At 33.4% G+C, this 12,805-nt stretch overlaps 1 protein-coding gene and 1 non-coding gene across 3 annotated transcripts; one reads left to right on the forward strand and one right to left on the reverse strand.

Moving 5' to 3' along the window:
- The first annotated feature begins 193 nt into the window (after positions 1 to 193).
- On the forward strand, positions 194 to 5,110 carry LOC131660261 (protein PSK SIMULATOR 2-like). Of its 2 annotated transcripts, none has more exons than XM_058929469.1 (13): positions 194 to 528; positions 666 to 994; positions 1,195 to 1,508; positions 1,597 to 1,689; positions 1,818 to 1,908; positions 2,203 to 2,296; positions 2,674 to 2,771; positions 2,991 to 3,060; positions 3,597 to 3,694; positions 3,782 to 3,898; positions 4,018 to 4,094; positions 4,255 to 4,299; positions 4,427 to 5,110. In XM_058929469.1, exons 2-13 carry the CDS (start codon positions 773 to 775, stop codon positions 4,917 to 4,919), a joined length of 1,812 nt encoding a protein of 603 aa, XP_058785452.1. In that variant the 5' UTR covers positions 194 to 528; positions 666 to 772; the 3' UTR covers positions 4,920 to 5,110. The 2 variants fall into 2 exon arrangements, with proteins under 2 accessions (XP_058785452.1, XP_058785453.1); XM_058929470.1 differs by having other exon boundaries at positions 713 to 994.
- Positions 5,111 to 10,778: 5,668 nt separating this feature from the next.
- On the reverse strand, positions 10,779 to 10,879 carry LOC131593837 (small nucleolar RNA Z279/snoR105/snoR108). Its single transcript, XR_009281215.1, has one exon. It is a non-coding gene; the product is annotated as a small nucleolar RNA Z279/snoR105/snoR108 (small nucleolar RNA).
- Positions 10,880 to 12,805: the final 1,926 nt, after the last annotated feature.

The raw sequence follows: 12,805 nt of genomic DNA on the forward strand, positions 1-12,805 counted from the left end.
TAAATTAAATAAATTCTACTATCAAAACCTATTCCATAAACAAACATTCAAATATATAAAATTAAATTACAAAGTAAAAATCGATATTTACATCCCAAAAAAACGGAATCAAAATCGCTCATTACCCCTTCCACATTTTGGTGCGACTTATGCAAGATAAATTTCCTGTATTTTCATATTTCGATACATCACATGACACGGCCACAGTACAGCCCGCTACACCTTAGAAGGCAAAGTCGTCGTTTCCTTTCATTTCTGGCCTGCCACGTCTTCAAGCTTTCCTCTTCCAACCGGTCACACCAAATTAGCGCGTTTTCCATTTTTCTTAATTATCGCTTACTTTTTTTTATTTATTCTTTCAAAATATTCAACCCTTACTCTTTATGAATATTCAATGAACACCAACACGTCACGCCTATCTTTATTGTTTTTCGAGTTCAAAGTCAAACCTCATAGTCGTAAATTCTTACCCACTCTTTTTCTTTCTCTCTTCATTCTTTTCTTTGCTTCTCGCTTCTCTGTAAATAGGTATGTTCTCATTTCTCGCTCTGAATCTTTTGAATTTTTTTCGGTTAGTTATTTATTTAGTAATTTGATTATTGAATTGTTTAATCGGATTTGAAGGAACGTGATTTGAATTTAAATATAATTTTATTTTGATGCAGAGGTAATCCATAATCGATAATTGATAGTTGAATTGATCGTGCTTTAGGTTTTTGATTTTCTTGTTTCATTGAGATTTTGAGTTTTGACTGTGGTGTGAAGAGTAGAAATGGGGGCGGTTTGTTCGGCTGGGATGGCTGGGGAAAATGCGGAAGTTGGAGGGAAGAGTTTGGGGTTTTCTGGAAAGATTCTTAAGAAGGGAGATAGTTTTACGAATCGGAAAGATTCTGATTCAAGGTCTCATGATCAAGGGAGAAGGCAAAGGAATAAGGAAAACGGGTTTTCGGATGAGTTCGGGTTATCTACTTCAGCTTCAATGGGGGAAAAACAGGTACTACCCTACAAATGCATTTTGTTACTGGATTACTGCTTTGAATTTTGAGGTTATGAACAGGAACTTATCAAATAGTTGCTGACTACAGTAACTTGCTACTTTCATTTTGAGTTTCTAGTATGGTATCTTATGATCTATGATGCAATTTCTTCATTTGAAGTTTAGTGTTTCATGATTGATGTCTCTTATTTTTGTAGATCAGCAGAAAGGGCTCTTTACTGAGCAAAGCTAGCTATAGGGCAGTGGAAGTTCTGGACTCACTTGGAAGTGGCATGCCAAAGCTAAATAATAATAGTGGGTTTGTCTCTGGCATGACTTCTAAAGGGAAGAAAATATCGATATTGGCATTTGAAGTAGCTAATACGATAACCAAAGGTGCCATTTTATTTAACTCACTTTATGAAGAAAACATTCAGTTCCTCAAGAAGGAGGTTTTACAATCCGAAGGCATTCAACAATTAGTCTCAACAGATATGAAAGAGTTAATAAGCCTTGCTGAGATGGACAAAAGGTTCTAGCTTCTTTAAAACGATGTATGCATTATTTTGGAAAGGAATTTCCTTTGTGTTTTGTTTCTCTTATCTTTTTTGAATTTTTAGGGAAGAATTCAATGTCTTCTCACGGGAAGTAGCTAGATTTGGAAACATGTGTAAAGACCCACAGTGGCATAACCTACATCGATATTTCTCAAGGTGAGCTTCCTTATACATTGCTTATTTATGACAACTAAGAAGACTATGCGGACTTATCATGATTCAATTCATAGATGATAAAACTAACAACCTTTGCACATTATCTTTGTCCAAAAACAAAATATCAGATTAGACATGGATGTCTTGGGCGACAAACAAAATCCGGTAGATGCCGAAAAGACAATGCAGGAGTTTGCCGGTCTAGTTAATTATACTGCGGTAAGCTTATTGACATTTCAAATAAATTTGTGCATCTTTTGTAATTCCTCAGTGAACTGATGGTTGAGCAAAGCCATTGTCATTCTTTTAGTTTCTTGCATGTCTACTGCGTAACTTGATTCCCAGGTCTTTCATATTATCTACTTGCAGTTTCTGTGTACATGTCTGTTTATATGTTTTTGATGATATTTATCTTTCTTTTACTTTTGTTTTGCTTTGAGTTCTTACCTGTTAAAGTTAGGGTTTCCATTGAATGCTTTTTGTAAGTAACTAATTTTCTCATTTTTTATGTAGGAATTATACCATGAATTAAATGCTTATGAACGTTTTCAACATGATTATCAACAAAAAATTAAGGAAATGGAGTCCTTGAATCTTCCTCTCAAAGGTTAGAACTTAAAAACTTAATAATAGAAAATTCCAACTTTCCCTTAATTTTTGTCAAATAATACTTGATTTTTATTTAATAAAATGAATAATACTTGGTATTCAAATCATCGTTTTAGCTCCCCCTTCATTTGCTATCTCTTATCTTGACATTTGTGATGAAGTATATCTCAAAATAGTTATACCAAAAAGAATTAGGTTTCTAACATCTGTTAGACTGTTACCCATTGTTAGGAGCAAGTAATTCCTTTTTTTGGGACCTGAGAAATATTTTCTGATGACCATTTTGGGTTTACAGTCTATCAGCAGGACAATTGAAAATTTAAGTCCTTAGAAGTTAGCTGATGATTGACAGTTGTACACTCTTTATAAATGCAGGTGAGAGTATCACAATTTTTCAAAGTGAGTTAAAGCATCAAAAAAAGCTTGTGAGGAACTTGAAAAAGAAGTCTCTTTGGGCCAGAAATTTAGAGGAGGTATATTATTAGTATAGGATTAATTCCTAGTATTATTGTTGAATTCAATAGTTTTCCATCCTACACTCCCTTGCCTCAAAAGAATTTTGGTTATTCGTGTAGTAGTGAATGTTTTGAGGCTGCAGAGTTTACAAATTACAACAAATAACTGTTTTTGAGAGAAAATTACATCAGTTGACTTTTTCTGTCAAAACTCATAATCGTATTTGCTTATTGCAGGTAGTTGAAAAACTTGTAGATATTGTTACCTATATACATCAAGCAATTTGCGAGCTCCTTGGAAATCATGGTATGAGCATTTCTTGTATGAAGTAAAATGTAAATGATATATACAGTATAGTCACCTTATGCACCAGGAATTCATCACATCTAGTAAGCTTAGGATTTAAATCTGAACTACCTCGATTGCCCACATGCCTTCTCTTTTTATTATTGAAGAGAATTGCATCCCTGCTATCTATGTGTCATGATTCTTAGTAAAGCACACTGACCATATATTGATTTTTTCAATCGTTTTATGCTGTGTTATTACCGTCTTCTTCCCTGGCTCTAATCAGCTGATTAGGATTGCAATTGTTCTGCTAAATCCTTTCTACCGGAAGGATTGGCCTACTAAGTACAAGCATTTGGAAAACTGCGAGATCAATAAGCGAATTCCAATTGTTTTTTGGCTTGTGCCACAGTCTTATATTGACTTGTACAATAATCTACTATGTTGCATCATGTTCTATATTTTTCATGTAGAAATCGTTGGGAGGTCATAACTCATAACAACATATTATAATTAATCATCTAAATCGATATGAAATTGTGGATTAATGGCAGGAATTGGTGCTGTCAAGTATGGTAAAGGTCCTCAAAGACTTGGTGAATCCGGTCTTGCACTACACTATGCGAATATAATCAATCAGATATATATGATTGTAAGTTTTCATTGCTCTAACAAAATTTGTGTTACCTAATCAAATATTAGTTGCTTTTGTGTAAACAATAATTTCTGTTTCTATCAGGCATCTCGCCCAGCCTCCCTTCCTCCAAATACAAGGGATACATTATATCAAGGTTTACCAAACAATATTAAGAGTGCCCTACCATCTCGGTTGCAATCCATTTCTATCCCAAAAGAGGTATAACCACCATTTCCTGGATGACATCATTTGTCTTCTGATTTTTTATCTTTTTCATTGCCTATTTTGGGTTATATTTTGTCTTGGATTATGCTAAATGAAACTGAAACTTTCTGCAGCAATCTTTCACTCACATCAAAGCTGAAATGGACAAGACTCTTAAGTGGCTCGTACCATTTGCCGCAAATACAATCAAGTGAGATATGCAAATGTTTGTTTGATTTTTGTGTACACCTGTCAAATTTTTAAAAAAATTGTACTCTTGCTGGCCTGTTATTCGAAGATGAAAATAGGTTAGAAGTCCTTGCAATTGCTTGCTCATGTGTTTTTCTTTTATTTGTCAATATTGTTGACAGAGTTCATCAAGGCTTCGGATGGGTTGGTGAGTGGGCAAACACAAGGTTAGTTATAAACACAAATTTCTCTTGGGTGACTGTGTTTACCCGTATAATGTGAATAAATAACTAGTGGAGGAGGCCGGAGCCAGGAAACTCCATGATAACTGATGTTCCTATTTTGATATTGCAGTAATGACTTTGGTGATAACACAACCAAAGAGAGCAACCCAATTCGCCTCCAGACACTTTACTACGCCGATAAGCAGAAAATAGATCTTCACATTATTGATTTGTTGGCATGGATTCACTATTTGATTAGCTCTATAAGATCCAGACAAAATGTCTCAAGGCCAATGCCAGCGCGCTCTCCTCCCAAGAGACCCGAACTTCAGTCTAAGATGCGACAGTTTTTGATTCTATCATTGGACCGAAACAACAAGCCATTGGGAACTCAACTTTCTCAAGAGGATAGGATACTACTAGAGGAAGTAATTGCAAGGAGGAGAAGCCCAGGAGTTAGCAAAAGCCAGGAACTTGGTGTTTCCAAGAAAACTCAAGTCAGGCACCCTCTCAGGACCAAAAGTGCTGGGAGTTCACCTGTTAGGGAGTCCTTGGGCACCACACTCAACGCCAACCGCCGAAGCTATAACGTTTTGGATATTATGGATGGCTTAGGATCTTGAATTCTTCATACATATACTGGCCTCATGCTATTTATTTTTCTTCTGAAGATTATTGGTACTTCACTTTCTTAAATGCTGACTATAATTCATCACTCATTTTTTTGTACTATTTAATCATATGTATATATCCATATATATAACTGACTCGTGATCTTATACTGAAATAGATGAATCCCATACATTGTTTGCAATCGATTTTGTCTAAAGGATTGTTTTTCTGTTTAAATTTATTTTGCATTTTTCACATGTTCGGTCGGCTTGGGTTTTGCTGCTGACTATTTCATTGAGTGGCTACCAGCCTTTGTATTAAGGCAGTACTCCCTCTAGAATAAAATATAAACAAAAAATATATGTAAAAAGTTGGTATTCTAATCTTAATATTTAACCACATTAATATTAACATATACGTTTGTTTATACTTCAGAGAAGTCATTCATATTAAAATTGCTACACAACAGTGATAGTACATATGCCATTTTCAGACTTATTCTAAATGTATTTCTCACTTTCATTCATTTTAGATCTGTGGGAGCTAATCAAATTGTCCAAATTTTCATGTCATTGCTTTAGAGCTTGATTAAAATATACAACGATTTCAATTAAAATGATACAACAATTTTCATGTCACCGTTTAAAATATTTGGTTTAATGTTCATTTGAGATACTTCTAAATTGTACTTCTAAAATCTTTGACTACAAGGCAAATCTTGTAATTCTTAACAATTCTAACAGATTTCAATTTTTCTTTTTTCAAAATTCACTTACAATTTAAAAATTTGCATCTATGAGACAAGTCTATTAAATGGCAGGTCTTATTAGATTCTAAAAAAGTCACCTCGTCGTCTGTGGTTTCTTGTCATAAGTTTTCATCCAACTACTATAAAAGACAAGTCTATTAAATGTCAGGTCTTATTAGATTCTAAAAAAGTCACCTCGTCGTCTGTGGTTTCTTGTCATAAGTTTTCATCCAACTACTATAAAACTTCTCAAAGGTTTGTCAGATCCATAATCCCTATAACCTCTTCTCTTACTTTAAGAAGTACTATTTCTTCTTGTTTGTTACTTTGATTAATCAGAATCACGTGAACATGACTTGACACGTGCCACCACTATTTCTTGATTTAAAAGAGAATTCATTGTTTATGAAAGTCAACATCGTTTGAATCTTTGATCACTTTAGCATTCATGTCAAAGAAACATGCTTGCTTTGTTGACTACTCAATATTCAATGAGTATGCATTCGTAGGTCTTACTACCGAGTTTAACTAGCTTGAGGTATGGGATCCCGACATAAGTCAGGAAATCCCATATTTGAAGATATGATTAGTCAGGATGTATTTTCTTCAGAATTTTATAAGGTGATAAATCACTCTTAAATTTGAGAACTATATTCAACACATAACAAATAGACGATGATATTTCCCCCATCAATATGACGTAACACCAGAATTCAGCAAGATAACAACAACTAATTTAGTAAAAGTTTTATTATTTCCTACAACTTTATTTCATTTTAGACGAATATGATTCATAATTTCATATATGATTTCACATACTATAGCTTTACTACTCATTTTTGGCGAATATGATTTATAGTTTCATATATGATTTCATGTTGTTTGTAAAATTCATTAAACATGTCAGAGGTATACTTAGTGCCTATATAACTACAAAATCTCTTAAGTTTTTTTACTAAATTAATTATATATTTATGTTATAAATATCTTAAATATGTCAAGCACTTTACTTTTATTTTCATAAGAAGTACATAAATATAGTCAGAATAATAAATAAAAGTGATAAAATATTGTTTTTCAATATAGTTAATGTTCCATCAAATTCACATATATCTCAAATATGATCCTTGTACAAGTTGGTTGCTAAAGTGTTTGCGGCTAGACTTGGAAATGCGGTAGACAAGCTTATATCTTCCAATCAATCAAATTTCCTCAAAAGGGTATAGTTGGGGTTTCGCCGTTTTAGCGCATATATATAGTGTACTATGTAAAAATGCCAAAAAAGACTTGTACTTTTAATGGATGCACGTTCTTGCTGCAAGCATGGGATTGGTGGAGAATGAAGTCTCTTTCCTCATCAACAACATTACCAACAAACATACACCCCAACAACAAATCTAACACACATCCACCACTCAACCAACACACATCCACCACTCGACCAACACAACGACTACATCGATCCACAAGCACCAAACCACATCACCATGACCAATACCAATACCAACAAATGTCACGTACTCAAACTCAATACCAAGAATATATACCACACAACCAACAACCCCATGTGGATCTATCCACTACTCACCTTAGCCCCGACATAGACCAACATGCAGAATATTCCCAACCAACCCAACATACACGTAACCATCCCATCATCGTAGCACCCAACACACCCAACACATATGACTACCAAACTCCACAAGACCAATTTCCTTTTTACCCCACTTATTCAAATGACCAGTGCTATAGACCATCCATCGAACCCATACCCCCACCAACACGACCAAACTTTGAGAACACGGGTAACCGACTTTTCAAAAGCGGGTCTTCATGATATGCTGACTTGACGAATTTCATAGACTCAAATCGCATTGACTTCGCAGGGCCCTCGACCTAACTATAATAGGAAATTCATAGAGGACGGGTTACTAGGAGAGGACGGAGACGGAGAAATTAGGTCTTGTTGTAATTTACATTCTCACTATGTAATCGTTTACTTAAATTTATATTATTAATTTTTTAGTTTTATTTTTAAATGTTTTTTATTATTTAAAAAAAGACTGATACACTCATGCGCCAATTGAGATGGCGCATCCTCCCAATACATGCTTCCATGCACCATTTGACTTGCCTTGCATGCAGTGCATGCGCCAAATGGATTGGGACATCCTTATTAAATTAAGTGCATGAGCCAAATGAACTGACGCGTACTCTTTTTCCATTTCTGAAAGCTGGTTATTTGTGTAATTTTTTGCAAAACATGGTTATAAATGTATTTTAATTTTAATACTTGGTTATTGGTAAAAAAAATTTCTCATTGTGTTTAAAGGTTTTTTTATGGCTTGTGGTCTGACCTATTTAACTAAATAGGCTTATAAAAAAACTAGGTATTTTTTACTTAAAAAAGAGCATAGTTTGACATTGGCCTAACTAGTCCGTAGACCTCTATTAGTTGATGCGACCTATTTTTACTCCTAACAACAACATGTTATATCAATGACAACTTTTTCATAGTTAAAAATTGTTTCAAATGACTTCCCTCAAATTTAAATGGTATTTTAAAGTCAGAAACACCTCAATTTGAACTAGTAATACTTTTAGTAGACAAGTAAGAAAGAAATTTTCCAATAACAACCTTATTTTGAAGAGATATTCTCCAAATGTGACTATTTTCATAAGAAATTTTTTTCGAAGGCAACAAAGAAATGCTCTAACAACTCAATAGCCCATAAGGGAGAAGGTGCTATAATAACATAACAAGCATAAAATGGAGAGAAGAGAAAAATAATCCGAATTTTAAAGTCACTAAAGAGTTGGTCAAAGCTCTCTATTTATAGAGAAAATTCATTAGAGACTCATAAACTACGACGAATGAGATCTTTAATTGTAATGAGGTGAACAATCAAACGTGTGTGATAAACTCAAATTATTTTTTAAAATAAATAAATAATATTTAACATCATATAACACATTATTATTATCATGAAAATTTGTCTTGTAAGTGTATAAATTTTGAGACTCGAGAAAAAAAGACTTGTCTAATAAATATAATTATTTGGTGATGTGATAAAATTTCAAGACCTTTTAATATAATTAGATGGCCATGTTGCAAGTTTCGTGATGTTTTCTTTTGTTAAATTTGATTGAAATTGAAGTGAAGGTCTTGAAATCTCTTCAACACAGTTTGCTGTTTTAAAAGGGTCTTCCCTAGCTATTTTCAATTATTTTTTTTAAAGGTCTATTAGGCTTAGATTTCCACCCCTATAGTTAATACTATCTATAATCCTATTAGCAGTGTTTGAGTAGTCTTTTGTAACAAAAACAGCTTCATTCCTAAGACACCAGATTAGGGGTGTTCATTCGTCCGGACAAATCTGAACTAAACCGAAATTCAAACCAAACCAATGTGTTTGGGTCAAATATTTTTCAGTTCGGGCAAAAACCGAACCGAACCAATGAAACCCGATGTTAATTGGTCCGGGCAACGAATTTCTAATTTAGTACCCCTAAGTCCAACCCAAACCAATAAAAATTAAATTAATTAATTAATATATTTATTAATTTTTAATGAATGAATGATATTAGTACTTATCAAGGCAAATTGAAAAAAAAAACATATTCAATTAGTACCATGGTCCATGAGTGAGTCTTAGTATCATGACCAAATTAGTACCAAGTACCAACAATATATAATGAAAAAAACTAAGAGTCTTAACACTACTCAGTAAAAGAAGAAACCGCTGTCGGCGGAGATTATCAATACCAACGACATCATTCTTATTAACAACTATATGGATATGTTGGTAGTAAGTTGTTTAAAAATATGTGTCATGTCTTCCATACAATTCAATCCAAACCAATCGGTTGTTTTTCTGATCGGTTTAGTTTGGATTTTATGAGGAAAATATTAAAATCCAAATCAAACCAATCCATTTTTTTCATTGGTTTGGATATCAAATTCACTCAAAACTGAATTAAACCGGCCCGCAAACACCCCTACACCAGATATCATTAATGGCTACCAAAGACAACTTCATTCCTAAGGCACTAGATATCATTAATGGCTTATGGAAAGGCTAATTTCAAGATTTTGGCCGTCCATCCTTTTCTCTTAGTTAGTTCAATTATCCATCTCAATTTTTGTTTAATTCTAGTTGAATTAAAATTAGTTTATATAAGTTATAAAAAAAAATTATTTGAATCTTTTAAATAGAAATATTGAAGAGAACAATCTTAAAATTAGGGGAGGCAAAACGGGCCGTGGCCCACCGGGCCGGACCGCGCATCCGCCAAAAAATGGCGGGTTGAGTTGGAATTTTAGGTCCGCCGCTCGCTAAAGTCCGCCCCTCCAAAACCCGCCGCCCGTCATTGCCCGCCCCGCAATGGCCGCCGCCCGCCAAAGCCCGCCCTTCTTCCAAAATTCTCTTTTTTAGTTAATTCTAGTCATTTCAATTCTTGATGGTTTATTATATATATTTATTTTTAAATATATGTAATATTTTTTAAGTAAAATTTGTTAAAAAGTTGTTTTTATAAAAAAATTATTTTAAAAAATAAGTGAAGATTTTAATTAAAAGGTAAAAAAAAACCTATTAATCTATTAAAAAATGAAAAAAATATAAATAAAAATAGGCGGGCCCGCCAACCCGCCATCTTGGCGGAGCGGGCATGATTTTTAAGCCCATTTCACTTGGCGAGCATGCCCGCCCCGTTCGTTTTTTGGCGGGCTTAAGGTGGGGCGGACGGCCCGTTTTGCCACCCCTACTTAAAATAGATTAATTTTATAAATATGAAATGACTTAAATAATCTTTTGATCCATGTAAGTTTGCGTGTTTTTTATTTTCGCCGCTATATCTTATTTTTTTTTGAAATGATCCTGAATGTAAATTCAAAGGAAAATCTGCAGATTTTATGCGGATTTTAAGTTTAGAGACTAAAACCAAAATGATTTTAACATTTAAGAGATTATTTTCAAAAAAAATAAGATAGAAAATAAAAAATACGCCAACTTATAGGGACCAAAAGACTATTTAAACCATATAAATTAATAAAATAAATTGAAAAACAAAATTAAATATATTTACAATGAAAAATGTTGTATTTAAATTCTTCAGGTTAGGGATCAGATTAAATTTGGGAGAGTGCCAATTGTCGTAACCAGGCTTTAGGCCGACACTCAACTCACATAATTTGTGAGATCCAACCACTCATCATATCCCTGTAACTGCCTGAAGTATCATGAGATCCAAATCCAATTGAAGTATTGTTAACAACTTATAGAAACTGAATTATACATAGCTCGTGTGTCTAAACGATGTAGGACATTAATGTTGAACCTTTTAAAAAACAAAAACCCAAGTAACAGCATAATAATTAAATTTCAACCAACTTTTCTTTTAGTATAAATTACATATTGTGTAACTTCAGTTACAATATAGTACTGAACAATGAACATAGATACATCATGTGTCATATTGATGGCATGTTTCAAACCATTCTAGCCATCCTTTGTTAAAAAGTAACAATCTCTGTCTGTCATGCAATCTGTTGTGCCTCGCCAATCAATTATGTTTGTATCCTAAGCACATCATAAGTCTGTGCTAGTAGGGCTTGTTGATGACACTTATACATGATTCTGAACCGTGAGGAATTTGTGACGATTGGAAACTACAAAAGCTCGGTGTTACTAAAAATCTTATATGAATCAATATTAATATTCAAATAAATAAATAAATACCAACTCTAAATTGGTCTACCTACTTTTTTTCCATTATTTGATGTTATCTCAAATATTGGAAGGATGTGGTTGATTGCAGAGGTTGTTTAAACGAATTTTTTCCCCAATGCCACACATGTGAAACACAATCCCCCATATGTCACAGTCTGAAAATTAATTTCTTGAATGTCATACTTTGGACCATGTCGCCAATTCAAATGGAGATATGGTGGGCTAATTCTGACTTCAAAAGCATGTCTCCAATCCATATGAAGACATGGGGGCATGATGCTAATGCATACGGAGACATGCTATTTTTATTTTTTTTTTGTTTTTGTTATATATATATATATATATATATATATATATATATATATATATATATATATATATATCCAATAAATAATTTAATTGATTTAAAATTAGTTTTAATTAATTTTAAATAATAAAAAAAAATTTTTAAACATAATTTATACTAAATAATATATTAATACAACACAATATGAATAATAAATAACAAGATAGTAATTTAAAAATAAATATTATTAAACATAATACTACTACTACAACAACATATTTAAAGCAGTCAACAATGCCTAACTAGTTAGAAGGGTCTGCTGCATTTGGTCGATGCAGACATTTTTTGCGCATATGTAATCCTTGACAGATTCCACATCGTCTTTTTAATATCTCAACGTGTCCATTTCAGTCCTAATGCGAGTGTTGTTCGGTCGACCTTTTTTTTGTTTCGTCGCATTCTTTTATTGTGTAAAAGAATATCGCCTTGATATTGAGGCTTAGAAACAAAAAAAGTCGCCCGAACAACACTCGCATTAGGACTGAAATGGACACCGTTGAGAAAGTAAAAAGACGATGTGGAATCTGTCAAGGATTACATATGCGCAAAAAATGCCCGCATCGACCAAATGCAGCAGGCCCTTCTAACTAGTTAGGCCTTGTTGACTGCTTTAGATATCTTGTTGTATTAGTATTATTATGTTTAGTAATATTTATTTTTAAATTACTATCTTGTTATTTATTATTCATATTGAGTTGTTGTTTATTGTGGAAATTGGTAAACAACCGCTGGTCTTCCCAAAGCCTAAAACTAAGGGTTACTTGCAAGATCGACCAGTTGATCTTGAGACAAATGCTAAGGTTTTGAAATTGTACTGGTTCTATCGATGATGTTGGCCTAAGAAACGGTTTTCTAAGACTGGAGAAACAAGTACAACGACTTTCCACACGAGGTATTAGGTTTGACCGACAGGTAGCTCGTGACCGATGGGAACAAACCTAAACGTAATAACAACAAATCTGGATATTCTGACCCTGACCTACTTGATGGAATAAGGTACGACACAACAAGGGGGGTTGGATTGTGTCCCTTTTAAAATTTATATAAGTATTTAAAAAAGTTGTCTTTGAT

This window comes from Vicia villosa, linkage group LG3 (assembly GCF_029867415.1).
Source record: "Vicia villosa cultivar HV-30 ecotype Madison, WI linkage group LG3, Vvil1.0, whole genome shotgun sequence".
Classification (NCBI taxonomy): domain Eukaryota; kingdom Viridiplantae; phylum Streptophyta; class Magnoliopsida; order Fabales; family Fabaceae; genus Vicia; species Vicia villosa.